General features: G+C 39.3%; 1 protein-coding gene across 1 annotated transcript in view; it reads right to left on the bottom strand.

Annotated features, from left to right (window-relative positions):
• LOC103176451 (neurabin-1) overlaps positions 1 to 3,661 on the bottom strand; it is a 33,492-nt gene extending 29,831 nt beyond the window's left edge. Inside the window, exons 1-2 of the mRNA XM_042336079.1 lie at positions 3,441 to 3,661; positions 795 to 2,628 (exon numbers count right to left, since the gene is read on the bottom strand). Coding sequence (XP_042192013.1) covers positions 795 to 2,411 — 1,617 coding nt within the window. The 5' untranslated portion in view covers positions 2,412 to 2,628; positions 3,441 to 3,661. The remainder of the gene's footprint in view (positions 1 to 794; positions 2,629 to 3,440) is intronic.
• Positions 3,662 to 15,807: the final 12,146 nt, after the last annotated feature.

The raw sequence follows: 15,807 nt of genomic DNA, 5'->3' as shown, positions 1-15,807 counted from the left end.
CCCTATACAAATGTAATTTAGTTGTTGTTAGGTGATCACAACAGCCAATTGGCCAACAAACTGCCTTGAAGTAAATGGCCAACTTTATTTGGGAGATTTTTGGTCAGCACACCAAAAGAAACTCTTGTCTCTTTTCGAATAATGTCATAGGATTTTTAACATCCACCTGAAATGACTGGTTTAATGATGCACCCAAAGGACGGTACCTCCAATAATGCAGTACATACAACACGTTAAGAGTATAGACAATGAGCACAAAGTCCCCACGTGAACCTTGAACCCACAAGCTTCTGACTCATATAGGCAAGAGTGCTAGCAACTCCAGTACTTTTATCCAGATCTCAAAGGATTTCAGTTTGGACTATGATTAAACTTCCTATCGATTTTAACAGCAAAAATGCCTGAATCTGAAATGTATGAACTCATCTCATGACCAGCATTCTATTAACTGAAGCTCATTATACTGCATTGTAGAGTGAATAGTATTGTAACGGAAATGAATAGAAACAGGATTTATCTGTTGGGCAGGAAGGGAAGCAGATAACTTCAAAAAAGCTACTCTACTAATATCTGGGATCCTGTTGAGTGATATTTTCTTCCAATGCCATTTTAATATTACATATTTTCAGGTTTCCCTCTCTTATGCTTTTGGCATCTTCCCCAAATTTAAATTTCCAAAACATCACCTTCACTTATCTTGTAATTCCTGTTAACACGTTTGCGTCTCTGACTCTTTCTGATCTTGTATATTAGCTTCATGTTTTAAAATAAATACTGTAATACCAAAAACATACCTTGATTGGAGCTGTAGAGAATTTTACTCGTCTGTTTGGCTCTGGCTCTTCTTCCTCAGAAAGTCCCAATATCTCCTCATAGTCATTATCAAGTGTATAATCTACTTCCTCAGCTGAGTATTCACCATCACATTTGTGATAGTTTTCTTCTTGCACAAGCCCTTCAACATCTTTGTCATCTACAAATGCAGCATTTTCTATTCCACAAACTTTTGAACCCAAGAACATATTTTCACTAACACTATACTCTTCTTCAGTGTTCTCACTATCATCCTCTTCTTCCTCCTCCTCTTCCACACTGTCATCTGATTTGTTTGTGGTCTCGTCAAGCTTCTGATTAGCATCCTCTTTATTGTACAAAGTTTCATTTTCCTTTCCTCCCTCAGACTGGACAACATCAGGAGCAGGAATTTGCTTTGCAGATTTTGGCGTATCCTTCTCAGCAAAAACATCACTGTCCAATTCAGCTTCACTCTCTGAAGATTCATTCTGAACTACCACTAATTCTGCTCGAACTACTCCTACTTTACCTGGACCCACATTTGAAACATGGCTTCCAGATTCAACGCTGTGGGCACCATTGCTTTCTGAAATGTTTTTGTTGGAGGAAGCTTCATCAGAGAAATTGTTGGCGTCTTCACCAAATGTAGCTGTTTCCAAAACACTACCTTCACTTATCTTGTAACTGTTATATATTTGCATATCGGACTCTTTCTTATCTTCGCTTTGTTGTGTAGAAATATTTGCTGAAATTGAATGTGTCAATATTATACCACAATCTCCTGCAGGGGACGTGTTTTCACTTGTGCTAGATGTTTTTTGGTTGCCACCAGGAATGTGCATTTCAGTCCCAGGTTTTGACTCATCGTTGTCACTGTCCGCCAGAAAACTTTCTAATCGTCTAGAAATTGGGCCTGCATTTAGAGATGATCGAGGTATGCTTTGTCTAGAATCATCAGTGGTTTTCTGACTACTGTGACCTGGCAAATCACTGTGAGATACAGCTGTTGGACTCAAGTCAATCTTCATTTTCCTTCCTCCACTCTCTGAAGATGATGAGCCACTCTTCCTACTATCAGATGAGAGGCTGTTCAATGAAACTCTGCTCTCAGTTTTGATTGGCGCTTTATCAAACAGGTTCTCGTCCTTAGTATTATTACGCTCAAAAAGTTTTCTGGTTTCGGAAAACTTTTCGGCCATGACAATTTTATCCAAGTCCCCATCTTCAAAATTAGTTTTGTCAGAAATGCTCGGCACTTTTTGAGGTGACTTATGGACGCTATTCTTACGTACACTTCCACTCAACTGCTTTTGGGGAGAGGGTGGATTTAACTCTGGCTTACTGGCTACTTTGACTTCAGTCGCGTCAGTCGGTGTGTTTCCCATCTGTAACAACATGCTTTTTATTTTAGTCACACGGTTACCGAAAGCCCTTCCTCTCGCATCTTCCCTGTGCTCGGAATCTCGGTTAGTTTTCGGGGCGCCCATTTTAGAGAGGTTTTCCTGTTTGCTCCCATCAAAGGTGCATCTCAAAGCCTGGAAATCAGTCTTGTAGGCGTTCCTGTGGGGCGAAGCGCTCCTGAATGTCCTCTCTCCTTTACCTTCCGTTTTCATCATATTGAGACTTTTGAAAAACAACTTTTAAGGGGACGAGCAGGAAGGAATCCTTGGCAAAGCCTGGTTGTCACCCCGAGACGTCACATCGGCTCCTTCTCATCGCCTTTCAAGCGCAAAAACACACGGCGCCAGGGGACCCGACCGCTCGCCACTTCGGGACAAGAAGCCGCATCGACGGACGGACGGACGGTTACCTTGGAGGCTCGCAATTCTCCATCTGCGCACGCGAGAAGAAAAAAAAAGAAGTACGGAAAACAACAACAAAGAACAACAACAACAACAACAACAAGAAGACGTCAGAGCTAAACAAACCGCACTTTTCTACGCCCAGCACTTGGGCGCGTTGCGTTTTAACGACTCACTGACTTTGCGAAGAGGTCCCGGAGAGAGAGAAAAAAAGTGCTCGCTCCGGGGGAATGTGTGGGGGAGCGTCGACGAAGACTCCTCCAAGACACACACACACACACATACACATATATATATATATATATATATATATATTTAAAGAGTTATTTCCCACTCCCACCGCCTCCTCACGCTGCGGTTCAAAACTAATCCGGACAAAACCTCGAGAAAAAAAACACTTTTTTTTAAAAGATTACCAGAGCGCTTTTATTTCGGATTTTTTTTTTAAAAAAAAGTCGAGAGAGCAGAGAGTAAAAAAACATAAATAAACTCCCCCCCTCCAACCCCCCCCCCCTCCCCGGCCAGAGAGAGAGAGAGATTCCCAACTCTCTCTCTCTCTTGCTCTCCCTCTCTCCTTCCTTCCTTCCCTCTCTCCCCCACACAAAAAAAAAAGAGTTAAGTCCAAGGACCCCGCGCACGCGAAGAAAAAATAATAAGTCACCTCAACAGTTCAGCTTCGACGGAAACTAAAGACAAAATCTCTTCAAACAAACCCCCCCTCCCTCCCTCCCTCCTTCCCCCTCTCTCTCTCTCCCTCCCTCCTTCCTTCCCACTCAAACCGCCGCCGCCTCACACACACACAACACACACACACACACACAGAGAAAACAAAACCTCAGTTACCTGTGAAGTTATGCTGTTAACTTTCTCGGCCGCAGATCTTTACCCACTTCCTTCCCTTCGTTCCTCACATTCATTCACACACTCTCTCTCTCTCATTCGCTCACTCACACACACACTCACTCTCTCTCTCTCTCTCTCTCGCTCGCTCGCTCAGTCCCTGGCTGTTAACTGACCGGCCGGGGCGCCATTACCCCACCGCCGCCGCCGCCTTCCCCGACCACTGTGGCGCGCGCGGAGCGGAGCGGAGCGGCAGTTGAGGAGAAGCGAGAGAGAGCTCGAGCGAGAGAGACAGAGCGCGCGCGAGAGAGACGGAGAGCTCGAGCCGCCAACGGTCGCCGAGCCCGAGCCCCGGGCAAGTGCGCATGCGCTCGCTCCCCGCTCCGCTCGCGCTGCAGACTCACCAGCCGAGGAGGAGGAGGAGGGAGGAGGGTGGACCCGCCGCCGCCGCCCCCCCGAAGAACCTCTTCTCTCCCCTCTCTCTCTCTCTCTCTCTCGCTCATCAAGTAAATAAGTAGTAGTAGTAATAATAGTAGTAGTAGTAGTAGTAGTAATAATCTCCTCGCCTCTCCCCTGCGGCGCCGTCGCCCGAGACGTCTCCCCGAGCCCACGCGGCCCGAAAGGCGGCAGCCAATCCCCGGGCGGCAGCCCTGCCCTCCCCTCCCCACGAGGAGCCGCGGGTCGGGTCGGGTGGGGGGAGGCCGCCAGTCACCAAAGTGAGAGAAAACTCACGCCGCTGACCGTTGCCCCCACTGCACCGCACCGCACTGGGGGGGGGGGGGGGGGGGGTTTGAGGGGAGGGTTAACAGCTCCCCCTCCATCCCCGAAGAAGTTGCGCAATACGTGTGGGGAGTCCTGTAGCTCAGTGGTTAGAGCACTCCCTTCGCAAGTGAGAGACCTGAGTTCAATTCCAGGCAGAGGGCCAAACCTTGGGCAAGTTTCCTTACTCCACACAGAGCCTAATAATAATCCCTCCAAAACCCAAAACTATAATAAAATTGGTCATTTTCAATCCACGACGGTTTGTGGGACATTGCTGTGCGCAATCGGCCGCCGCGTTCGCCCACAAATATACAGTCAGTTCGCTTTCCAGTGTGTTCTGTGAAGCGCTTTGGGACGTCCTCCCGACGTGAAAAGCGCTATATCAAATGCGAGGATTGTTCTTATTATTATAATGTTTTGTGGCATTTAGTTCTCCACTTGCCTTTGCCTTTCCAGTAGTTTCTCGTTGGCTGTTAATCCGGTTTGGGCAGTCGGTGTGGCCCTGGGGACCAGGCGGAGGCACCGTTCAAATAAACATTCGGACAGGAGATTCTCCAGAGTATAATACCGTACTGCTTGTGGGTTTTTTTGGGGAGAGGGGAGGGGAGAGCTTTGGGACTCAAAAATCGACTTAACTCTGTGCCGCTGAGCGAGGTTCCATCCCATCGTACGGTAAAACTCGCATAAGTCTGATCTGTGTAAATCATATAAATCGCCTAAGTCGGACATCTGCCCGAGTCCCGTTGAATTTCCTATTGCTTATCAGTTTCGCACGACTCACGCTTTGCGTAAGTCACATCAAATGGAGAGTCGCAACTTATATTTTTTTTAGTACAGTACTACTTTTTTCAATTGGAAAATTGTTCAGTGTCATGCTGATTTTTTTGGGTGTACGCGCTATTTATTAAAATGTATTGTTACCTCTCCCTCAAAGGTACTTCTGTTTGTCCGTCGGGGTGGGACAGAGACTTGTTTTGCTTATCCTTCCAATGTGATTTACATTTTAAATGTAAATGTTCAAAGGAACAGTGCAAAGTTAGTGAAAGAAAGCAAACATGATTTCAATGAGAGACAGTAGATATTTTAGCTATTTCAATTAGTTGAGAAGCTTCAAACAGCATCAGCCTTTGTCATAATATTTTTAAAAATCTGTATGAAAACTACACCGCACTGACTAGTGTATTTTATTTTTCGCTATTGGATTTCAGTGTCGCACCCAATTGTACAGACTTTTTTTCTCAGCCAAACTCGACACTAAACTGTAAAATCAAGACTAGAAATTACCTAGAATTCACTGCTAAACTGAAGATAGTTACAAATAAATATATTATTTAATGAAATACAACCAACTAAAGATTCCGTAAGTCCTTGCTAACCAAATGGGTTTATCACTGAAACAATTCTTGAATACGTGCTAGATTCAGTATTTGCAGTAACATGATTACTGTTTACTCTGCCTCTGTACAACTAATTAGATGAAAGACTGTAGAAAAGGATTACAGTACACAACTGTTCAGCCAACGGTTTTGAAGCCTGGTAATTGTCTCGGGAGACACTAGATCAGGCAACCCGTAAAAGAAGCGATTCCGCAGGGCATACATTCAACTTTTAAAAATAAAGTAAGTGGGGAAAATGGAACATTGGAATAAAATGTTAGCATGAAAAAAGCAAGCCATGGGAACTGAAAACCCATATCTTGAAACTTTTATTAAGGCCAACAACAACTCGCATTTATACAGCGCCCCTCATGCAGGGGAGTGTCCCAGAGCGCTCGATACAACAATTGTATCAGAAATTTTCACTTTGCCCATTTTGGTTAGCTAAATAACTAAAATGCCGAAGAACATTATATGGTCATTCTTTTCATTAAGAAGAATGGGTGATCTTAATTCATTAACCAGATGCAGTTTTGTGGACCTTTTGGGGGATTTTACATGAATTATCTGATGAATTGGTCTCAACCAAGCAGTTGTGTCCGGCTTCTCAGTGTATTCAAAGAACATGTTTTACCTCCTTATCAATTGGCAGGATCACCCCATCATTCTGTGCCTGAGAGCATGGGCGTCTTGGCTTGCTACCAGATAATTGTTGATGTCACTGTGTAACTAGCCACAAGGAAGTCGGCAGTGGTTGTAACTGGATAACTCACCTGACAATTTTGATAACATTGGGATTGCAATGTGGGAAGACTCCAATGTTTTGCCCACAAAATAAACAGTCAATTCACTTTACAGTATATTCTGTGAAGCACTTTGAGATGTCTTGAAGGCATGATAAGGTGCTATATCGCTATATATTGAAGTGCTCCATGACGCAACCCCATGTGAAGGGCGCTATAAAATGCAAGTTGTTGCATATCAAATGCAAGGATTATTATTATTATGTGTCCTTGTGTACTTCCACAACCTGGTGGTGAATGCATAAACCTGCCTCATCATGTGCAGACAAAAACAAGCAGTTCTTTGAACTGGAAATGCCTATATTGAAAATTTACCTGACTCAGGACAACAGTTTAAAATATTCCTGTGATTGATAAGGACTAAGTAAACAGTTACATCTGAAGCACCTGATCTACAATTAAAATCATAGTGCAATGCTCAGAGAGACCCTAATTCAGTACATTAAAAACAAGAGTAAGACGAGTAAATTGAGATTTTACATGATTTCAACAATTTGAATGATTTCTAAAGCTTGCACTTAATGAATTATCTTATGAAGAGGTTTATCTTATAAAGAGGTTTATGTATAACCAGAATATTTGACTTAGACTTTTAGTGCAGAACTAGAGAGCATAGGTTTAAAATGAATAAACTTCAAACATGATTAGATGCTCAAATAAATATTGTTCTCCATAAAGTTGTGGCTACGTGAAATATGTTACCAATTAAAGCAGCTTAACTCCCTTAAAAACAACTCGATACTTGTATGTTTGTGTATAGTATTGGTGGATTTAGGAAATGTACAGACAGAGCTGAGCAAATTTTCCATGGGACCAGATAGTTTCTGTAGTACTGATGCCTGGGGAATTGACTAGGGAAAGAAAAAGGTCACATTTCAATATCGGAGATGTAGGCTAGAGGGATATTCTGATACCTCTACTTGATTACCTTTGGAAGTCAGTGAGCATTAATGCAGAATGTTACCCTTGAAAATAAAGTCTGGGATGGAGCCCATAAAATCACATGGAAGTGTGCTTAAGGCCATTTTCTCTTTCCATGAATTATTATCTATGGTCCTAAATGTATTCCACATCAAACTAGTATTCCACTGGATCAGTGCTATTGATCTAGTTGCGTATAATCTATCTCTCACTTAATTTATATTATCATACAGTTAATTTCATGTACAGAATTAATGTATAAAATACAGAGATTAGTTTAATTTAAGCTCAATGATGTAAAAAGGTTTTGTTGGAGGCAACTAATTGTAAATGGTCTCTTGGTTTATTGCTGTTAACAGTAAGAAAAAGGCATAGAGATCATTACTCTGACCACTTGTAGTAATTTCTCATGTTTTCAAATAAATTTATTTTATTCATCTCTCAATGACGTACTCTAGTCATATTACCAATATCCAGGGGCTTTTCAATTAATGAAGCACTCAAACAATGTTTTTCACTCAGCATTTATTAATGTATATAATAATATACCTTGCATTTAATATAGTGCCTTATCACATGTTTGAGATGTCTCAAAGCGCTTCACAGAATATACTGTAAAGTGTAGTGATTGTATATTTTATAGGCAAAACGTGGCAGCCAATTGCGCACAGCAGTGTCCCATAAACAGTCGTGGTTTGAGTGACCAATTTATTATTATTTTGTTTTGAAGGGATTATTATGACGGGAGTCCTGGAGAAATAATACAGAAATCTGACTATGGTGCAGTATCTTAAAATGGTTTGAAGAATGAGGAATACAGCAAAGGAGCAGCAGTTGTTCCAAGTCACAGGAACCACCCAGTGCACAGATGTCTGCTTAAAACTGTTAGTATCAGGTTGCATCGCGACTGACCCAATTTAAAAAAGCTGCCTTTTGCCTTTTGCTGTGATATTAAACCTTTCAAGTATAACCACGTGCATCTTCTTCTACACAAATATTTAACAGAAAGTATATTTTCCTATATTTTCCTTCTAAATATATCTATTTTTATATTAGGTGGCCAAAAAGTCTTATTTTTCAGCTACCCTATTATCTAAAGAAAAATATCATAATTTCTTTAAGACTTATTAGACATTGTAATGGTATCACGACTTTTTGGTCACCCTGTATATCTAAATAATTTAATTTTGGAAAGAAACAAAAAAGGAAAATAAATACATAAAACATCATACTATAATACAGTATTATTAGGAATTTCTTCCATAATTGATGTTTCAAACCCTTTATGTGTGATATTACATATACATTTCTTGTTATGTTGCAATTAATGCTTGTGCTCTTGTGAGACCGAAGAAACTGGCACAGACACATTCAATGCATCACTAACTATTGACAAAGAAGAGAATGTTACTATGCAGTTGCCAGGAGGCCATAAATCCCATTAGTCTCCAGTATCTGAAGGAAATAAAAAAGGATTGGAGCTACAGTTTATATGGTAAACAGTTGTAAAATACTCTGTTTGTCTCTTTGCACAAGCTTTAACTCCAAAAACTATTGCTAAAGAACATTGCTTTATACTTTTGATATACATTTTCCTGCCAAAGCAGTAAAAATAACTACAGATGTTTGCCATGTGTTTCATGGGTTGGGTGAGTGAACCAGCTGAGAACTGTAATTGTATTTCAGTCCCCAAAATATGTATGGAATAAACAAGGTCACAATTATTCAGTGAACTGTCAGCATGTTATGAATTAGGACTTCACTTTGGTTTCATGGATTCCGCAGATTTCACTTTGTAACATCATTTGAAATTCCCCAAAAGTATTTTGATATTTTGAAAAATGCATATTTACAAGCTTAAAAAAAAGTATTGAGTGTAATTGCTGGATAAGTGAATGCATCACAGACATGATTCACTTTTCTTTGTATTCAGCAGAGCAAAGCTGCTGTGGTCAAGCTGTGGGTAGGTTTTTCTAGGTTTCAAGTACCTGTAACAGTACCATTTCTTCATCCCCGTACAGCGAGTTGTCCAGGAAGTTGGTCTCTATCTCGTCCTCTCTTCAAAATAGGTAAACAACATGATGGAATTTAGAAACATTTGAATTTTGTTCACATGCAATTATGTCCATAAGCTTACAGATCAAACGTTGAGTAAAATATCTGCATCAGAAATTTCAACGTTACTAAGAGGATTAAGGGATTAATGCAAAGCAATTTACATCTTGGTGAAGCAGTAAGGAACTGTTGTAGGGAAAGAAGGAGATACAGTAGATACACTCTCACAGGGGAAGAGAGAAATTTGGAGATGACTTTCATGCCACTCTTATTACTTCTCCATTCAGAGAGACATCAACAATTGATCACAAACTCGCCTCTTGACTCATCTACAAGATTTAGCGTAAGAGCAAAGTCAGGAGTGGACAAATATTCACATTGCAGCACAAATAAATCCCCATTAATTAACAACAACAACAACAACAAGATTACATTTGTATAGCGCCTTTCACGTCGGGAGGAAGTCCCAAGGCGCTGGTATGGTATGGTGTTGGCAGAGGTCTGGGAGCAGATGACCTTTCTCTCCTCTCAACCAAAGTATCTCATGGGGCAATATAGATGGGAAGTGAGGCAAAAAAAATATAGTCCTTCCAAAAAATAGTGTACTTACACACATAAATCCATATATGTAATTAGGTACAGACAAAATGCATATTGTTTCTGAAATGAGCATTATTCCATTACAACTATTCTCCATTGCTGGTTTAGAGTCTGGTCTGAATATTCTACTGTAAAGATCCCCTAGCATGAATTAAATACATGTTGCACGATTGGCATCACAGAACAGCTGTTTGAACTGTTTGTTCATTGAATGGAATGAAACATAAATCAGTAGAGCATGTTAAAATGTTGTGTGGTGCAATCAAGCCATTGAAATTATCAATGAGTGCCCAGTGTTAAGAGAAATTAAGTATAACCAACAATTATTTCACTCACTAGGACAAGATACACCACCTTGCATGTCTTCAACATGCAAGTAAAGAAAGGGAAGATGGTGTTTCAATACTGTTTTTTTCTTCGTCCATCTTGATGGTAAACACAGTACTGTAGTTGTTTAGATGATTTAGCAAAATGTGGACAGTTATGGAATTCTAGAATTGCTTATTTTTGTTTGCTTATGTTATTTGGTGATCACAGGGGATTGATGATCGTAACTGAGATTTAACTAATGTTGTGACACATGGCAGACTGTTGTCTCCCCTTGGGGTAAGGGTGAGAATGCAGGAGTAAACCATTCAGAGAGACATTAAGAATTGATCACAAACTCGCCTCTTGACCCATCAACAATTTGGTGTAAGGCATCAGAAGAGTTTATTCACTCATACAGAATGATAGGTGGAATTGATGCTAAGCAAGGCAAGGCAAATTACTTTGATTGTTAATCCACTTAGTGAAGTGTCTGAGTACCTTCTTGCATCTTGTGCTCCATCCACAGTGATGTCACACCCTATCATATTGTTCTTTAAATTACTTATCAGCTTTAATTCTGTTTCTTCTGCGTTAGCACACACCTCAAATTTGTTAGTCAAAGCAATCACTTTGACAAGCTGAAAAGGTAAAATGCATTTTGCACAAGCAAGTCACCTCATAGTTGTATTTACTGACAAAAGTGCGTGGATAGTGAAGGCTTAGCACTTTGATAAGGTTGGGAATAGAAAATGTCTTGCGGCAAGTAGACTTTCTTAATTGGCCTATGCAATGGAACATAGTGGAATGTCAGTGGAGCAAGCTCCTCCTTATCTGATAGATTCTGAATAGAAACTGATGTGTACTGTAGTTCCCTGATGATTTAAGTTCTGGTCGCCTTGATGTAAGGGAGCTTCTCAGACCCCGGAGGCAGTGCAGTTGAAAGCAATGAGGATGACCCAGAGTGTTAGAGAAATGAGGTATAAGCAACAAGAAGTTATTACACCAGCTAGGGCCATTCAGTATTGAAAGGAGACATCTCATAGGAGATCTTATGGAGGAGTATAGAGTTTTAAATGGAAGCTCCTGATCAATATTCAGAGTAAAAACAATTATTCAACTTGTCTTTTGACATAACATAATATTTTAAGAAAGAAATTCTGTTTCACGGAGAATTTGTATACCAATAAAGAAGTATAAAATGATACAACACTATTACACACCACTTCAAGGTTCATGTGATCATATCAGTCCGTAATATATCCAGACTAATGACCCTTGGATGTAGCTTTGTTAAATTTACTTTAACCTTTTCCTTTTTCATCCAAATGTGACCTACATTGAGCAGAGTATTGGGAATATTTTGAAACAGACCTCCTTCCTTGTAATAAATCACATTGAAGTGATGCTGCCTTGCCACTGCCTGAATGTTTCCCAACTGTACACTGTGGAGAGATGCTGCACTGCGCACTGTAACCTATTTTCACTTCCCAGCAGCTTTCTTCCAAATAGCAATCTAGCACATGAGATAATGTTGTAGTATTAGATGACATTATTGTCCTTAATATGTTAATGGAATACAACCTTATCAACGTGCATGAAGTATAGCACCTTGTCTTGGTAAAATGTCTCAAAAGGTGAGTTAGTTTTGAAATGTAGTTACTTTGTTATTTACGTAACTACTGTACAAACAGTAATGAGGTGAATAAACACTCTAGTCCTCTAGTTTTGATAAGAATTTGATGTATCCTGTTGGGAGAATACACTTTCTAATCTTGACAATCTTCTATAGCACTTCTCTATATTTATGGCTAGACAGGCATAAAACTTAAAACTGCTCAATCGTGGAATATTTCATATGCAAAAGGAATGCTGTAAAACCTCTGCACACTGGTGTGTAAAGTGTGCCATTACATCCCTTGGTGCCAGTTTCTATTTCATTGCCTAGAGAGAGATTCTTCTGCTTCCACTATTCAGGTTTTCTTCATGCAAGACCTAACACAGTCTCTTGAGTTTTCAAGAGCAATATGCTGAGGATAAACGTATGAAATCAATTCAGTTTTGTACAACACGGGTGAATAACTTGAAAAAACAGGCAGGTGAATTATTAGATCATGCTGTTTAATCCAGAAAACTAAAGAGACAAGATTCTTGAAGATTCAATTGGGATACACGGTGAATGCAAGATATCATTTTGAAATGGAGAGTAATAAAAGTAGATTTTATAGATCCATAAATGAAAATCTGAGATTTATGTCCTGTATTATTGATTTCTATTTCAAAGCTCTAATAAAAATGAAATTGTCTGAGTTATCGGATACTCTGCAATAGATCAGAGGTTCAGGATTGTGAAAGGCAATTTTAGGACAAAACTAGGAACCAGATATCAACAGCTGTAAAAAATTACCAGAGAGGGCAGTTTAGGCCAGGACACTGGTCTCATTAAAGAGGCAACTTAATGCTGTTAGAGGAAGAAAGTATGGTTGGTTCTCCAGAAAGATGAGATCAAATGGGCTGAATAGACCAGAAAGTCTTTGAAACAAGGTCTTAAAAAGTTCAGTAAACAGGTTATCATGTCATCATGTTTCATAGCTCACTGCCATCATTTACACCACTAGGTTTATTTCCTAAGGTCAAGTCATACATATCTATACATATGCCACTAACGTCCTTCGTTTCACATCATTGTGATTTGGATTTGATTAGGCAGATATATGTGCCTTATGAGAATTTGGAAACCCCAAATGGATGCTCATGTTATGAATTGGCACAAATCCAGGTCTGGTTATACTGTCAACTATAGCAATAATGGATGAAAGTATCAATTCAAACATGTTTCATTTGTGCTATATTCACAAAGAATTGAAAATATATGAATTCGTGTAAAAGCTCAGTTGTTACTGATAAGGTTAAAAAGCATACAACAAAGACAGCTCTATTGAAAACATCTTACCAAATGGATTCCATGCCATTTATACACAGAACTATATTGTTTACAGATAACAGCTCATCGTGAAGGGGAAGACTAGCTGTGAGCATTAACTAGTTAAGTCACCCCACCACCACAACCTGCATTACCAAACGAGACAGCTTTGAGACAACGGTGGGTCACTGCACATTCTTCAGTTTTTTTTGGAGAATTTTGTTGCAAGTGTTAATGCAATCACATACCTTTGGGTTTATGTGTGCATGCCATTCAAGCAGATACAAAACATGTCTGAAGTGTGACCTACCCTTCAGGCAAAGGGGAAAGCATATCAAGACATTGTTTACACATCACAGCTGGTCATGAATATGCAGTGATCACTGTGGGGTGATATAGGTATACATTGCAGGTCATTCCCTCCCCTTGCAATACTTAGAGATGATTCATGTTTGGACACTGATGTGGGTGGATTGTTAGTTACCAGAACTGAGAGGTTGATAACATAATATTTATGCTTGTAATTGCTTTACTTGCACAGTAAAGCCTTCAACATTTTACTCTGTACATGTGTTTCTAAACTGGTATTGGAGCTAAAAAAATAATCTGGCAAGATTCAACCAGTACCATTTGGCAAGAGATAAACTTTTTTTTAATCAGAGATTATTGGCATTGGAATATTGTGTAGATTTAATATATGTAGACAATTATATATATATATAGTATTTTAAAAATCATGAATTTTGTACTTATCATCAAGATGAGTGGTATTGCTAGGAAACATTGGAGTCTTGTCACCTCTATATCTTAGTTAAGTACAGAGCAAAGCTCCCTTTTTTCCATGTTTCAACCCAAACTCAGAGTAGAAACTGTCCTCATTACTTGTACCAGTATAAGATTTTAGATTTAACACTTTGGGCCCTCTGCTTGATTACTGAATCGAGGACACTTCTGTGCCAAATGTCTATATCCACAAGGAATTGGGTTGAGACTGGCTAGAATCCAAACAGTTTGCTGAGTTGATTTCAAACCCAGGCCCCAGAGGTGAAAGGTTAGAAATTGAACTCACCGATTCCCTTTACAGTGATTTTGATGAAAGCTTAATTCTAAATCTGCATTATTCAGAATTAACATACAGTTGCTTTCTTGTAGGTGGAATGAGAATGTTTCATTTTTTTTCCCCAGCCTTTCCAAAAATAGCATCTCCAACTGCTCTTTGTATTCACTGCCACACAAAGATGTGAACTCCAAGATTCCACGAAAAATGTTCTGCTCGTAAAAGCATCAGCTTTGTTGAGGCAATTAATCACAGTTTCCTATCTTTCAACAAAAGCTGCAGGACGCGAACAAAAATATATATGACAATGTCTTATGCAGGTCCAGGGTCAAAAGTTGCAGTAGTTACATCAAATTTCTATTTTTGAAGGACTTTACTAACATTTTAGCATCAGGAAAGATGCACTTTCTGTACTTTTATAAAAACAAATGATTTATTTTTGCATAATTGCTTGGCCGTACACTGTATTTTCAGATATCTAGAGTGTAGAGTTCGTACACCCACAGTTTGTTAAAAGCTCTCCGGCAGTCTATTAAATCGTCCAGGAACTTTCAATGAAGTATTTATTAAGCTTATGAAAATATTGACTGGCTGGTGCAGATAATTTGTCAGATTTGTGAGTTGTCATTGTATAAATTTTAAAAAATGTTAAATCTCTACATTTATAGTTTATTGAACAATATTTGCTTTTATTACAGCATGTAGTGATATATGGTTTGTATAAAATATAATAGTATTATTTCATTAAGATCATGGACTGATTTAAACAACAGTATATACTGACTAGTTATACAGAGTGATACAGCACAGAAACTGGCCATTCGGCCCAAACAGTCTGTGCCGTTAATCCCACATTTCCCAATAGCGTTCCCTTTCCTTGTGAGTTATTCTCAACACGAGCCTAAAGACAAGGAAATAACACAGTGTAAGGTAAAGTAAGATAATTAATGGATCTTATTTGAATTATGGACAATTCTAAGTGGATGGATTAATATCCAACTAGAAATAAATGTGCAACGCAGACAATTGTACAATATTTTGTAGCCATGCAGTATCATATTTGCTTTGGCTTGTGTGAAATATGAACTTCAATTACGAAAATACCAATAGTATAGGGATGAAATCGGTGACATATAGTGTATGAATTATCAGCATCAAATGTCACAAAACTCACTCCAAAAGAGTATTTTAGGGTTCTCAATTTTCATTTGTTTTACTGTATAACTCACAAGAAATTGAAAGTCAAATTTAGTTAAGAAAGGGTGTGGTAGGTCTGCGCAGACATTTTCACACAAGAAGTTAATTTGGTTCTTCAAAATATGTGGTTCAACCACTGCCTCTACTATTCATTATCATTATTCTTTGCTGCTTCATTTCCTCTGTTTTGGAAGCTTCTACAGTAAATAGTCTTTAACTGTTAAACTTCCAATTGCTTTTGCTTAAAACCAAATAACAAAATGAATTGACAGTTCCAGTATTTCCTGATCTCATTTGGTGGTCAAAGGTAAGAGGATTGTCATGGCAGCAGGTCAAAGGAATGCGACTCCTCCCATGAACAAAAGATAGA

The sequence above is a fragment of the Callorhinchus milii genome, unplaced genomic scaffold (genome assembly GCF_018977255.1).
Source record: "Callorhinchus milii isolate IMCB2004 unplaced genomic scaffold, IMCB_Cmil_1.0 Scaffold6, whole genome shotgun sequence".
NCBI lineage: Eukaryota > Metazoa > Chordata > Chondrichthyes > Chimaeriformes > Callorhinchidae > Callorhinchus > Callorhinchus milii.
The sequence above is the reverse complement of the archived record's forward strand: the minus strand, read 5'-3'. Positions and strand labels throughout refer to the sequence as shown.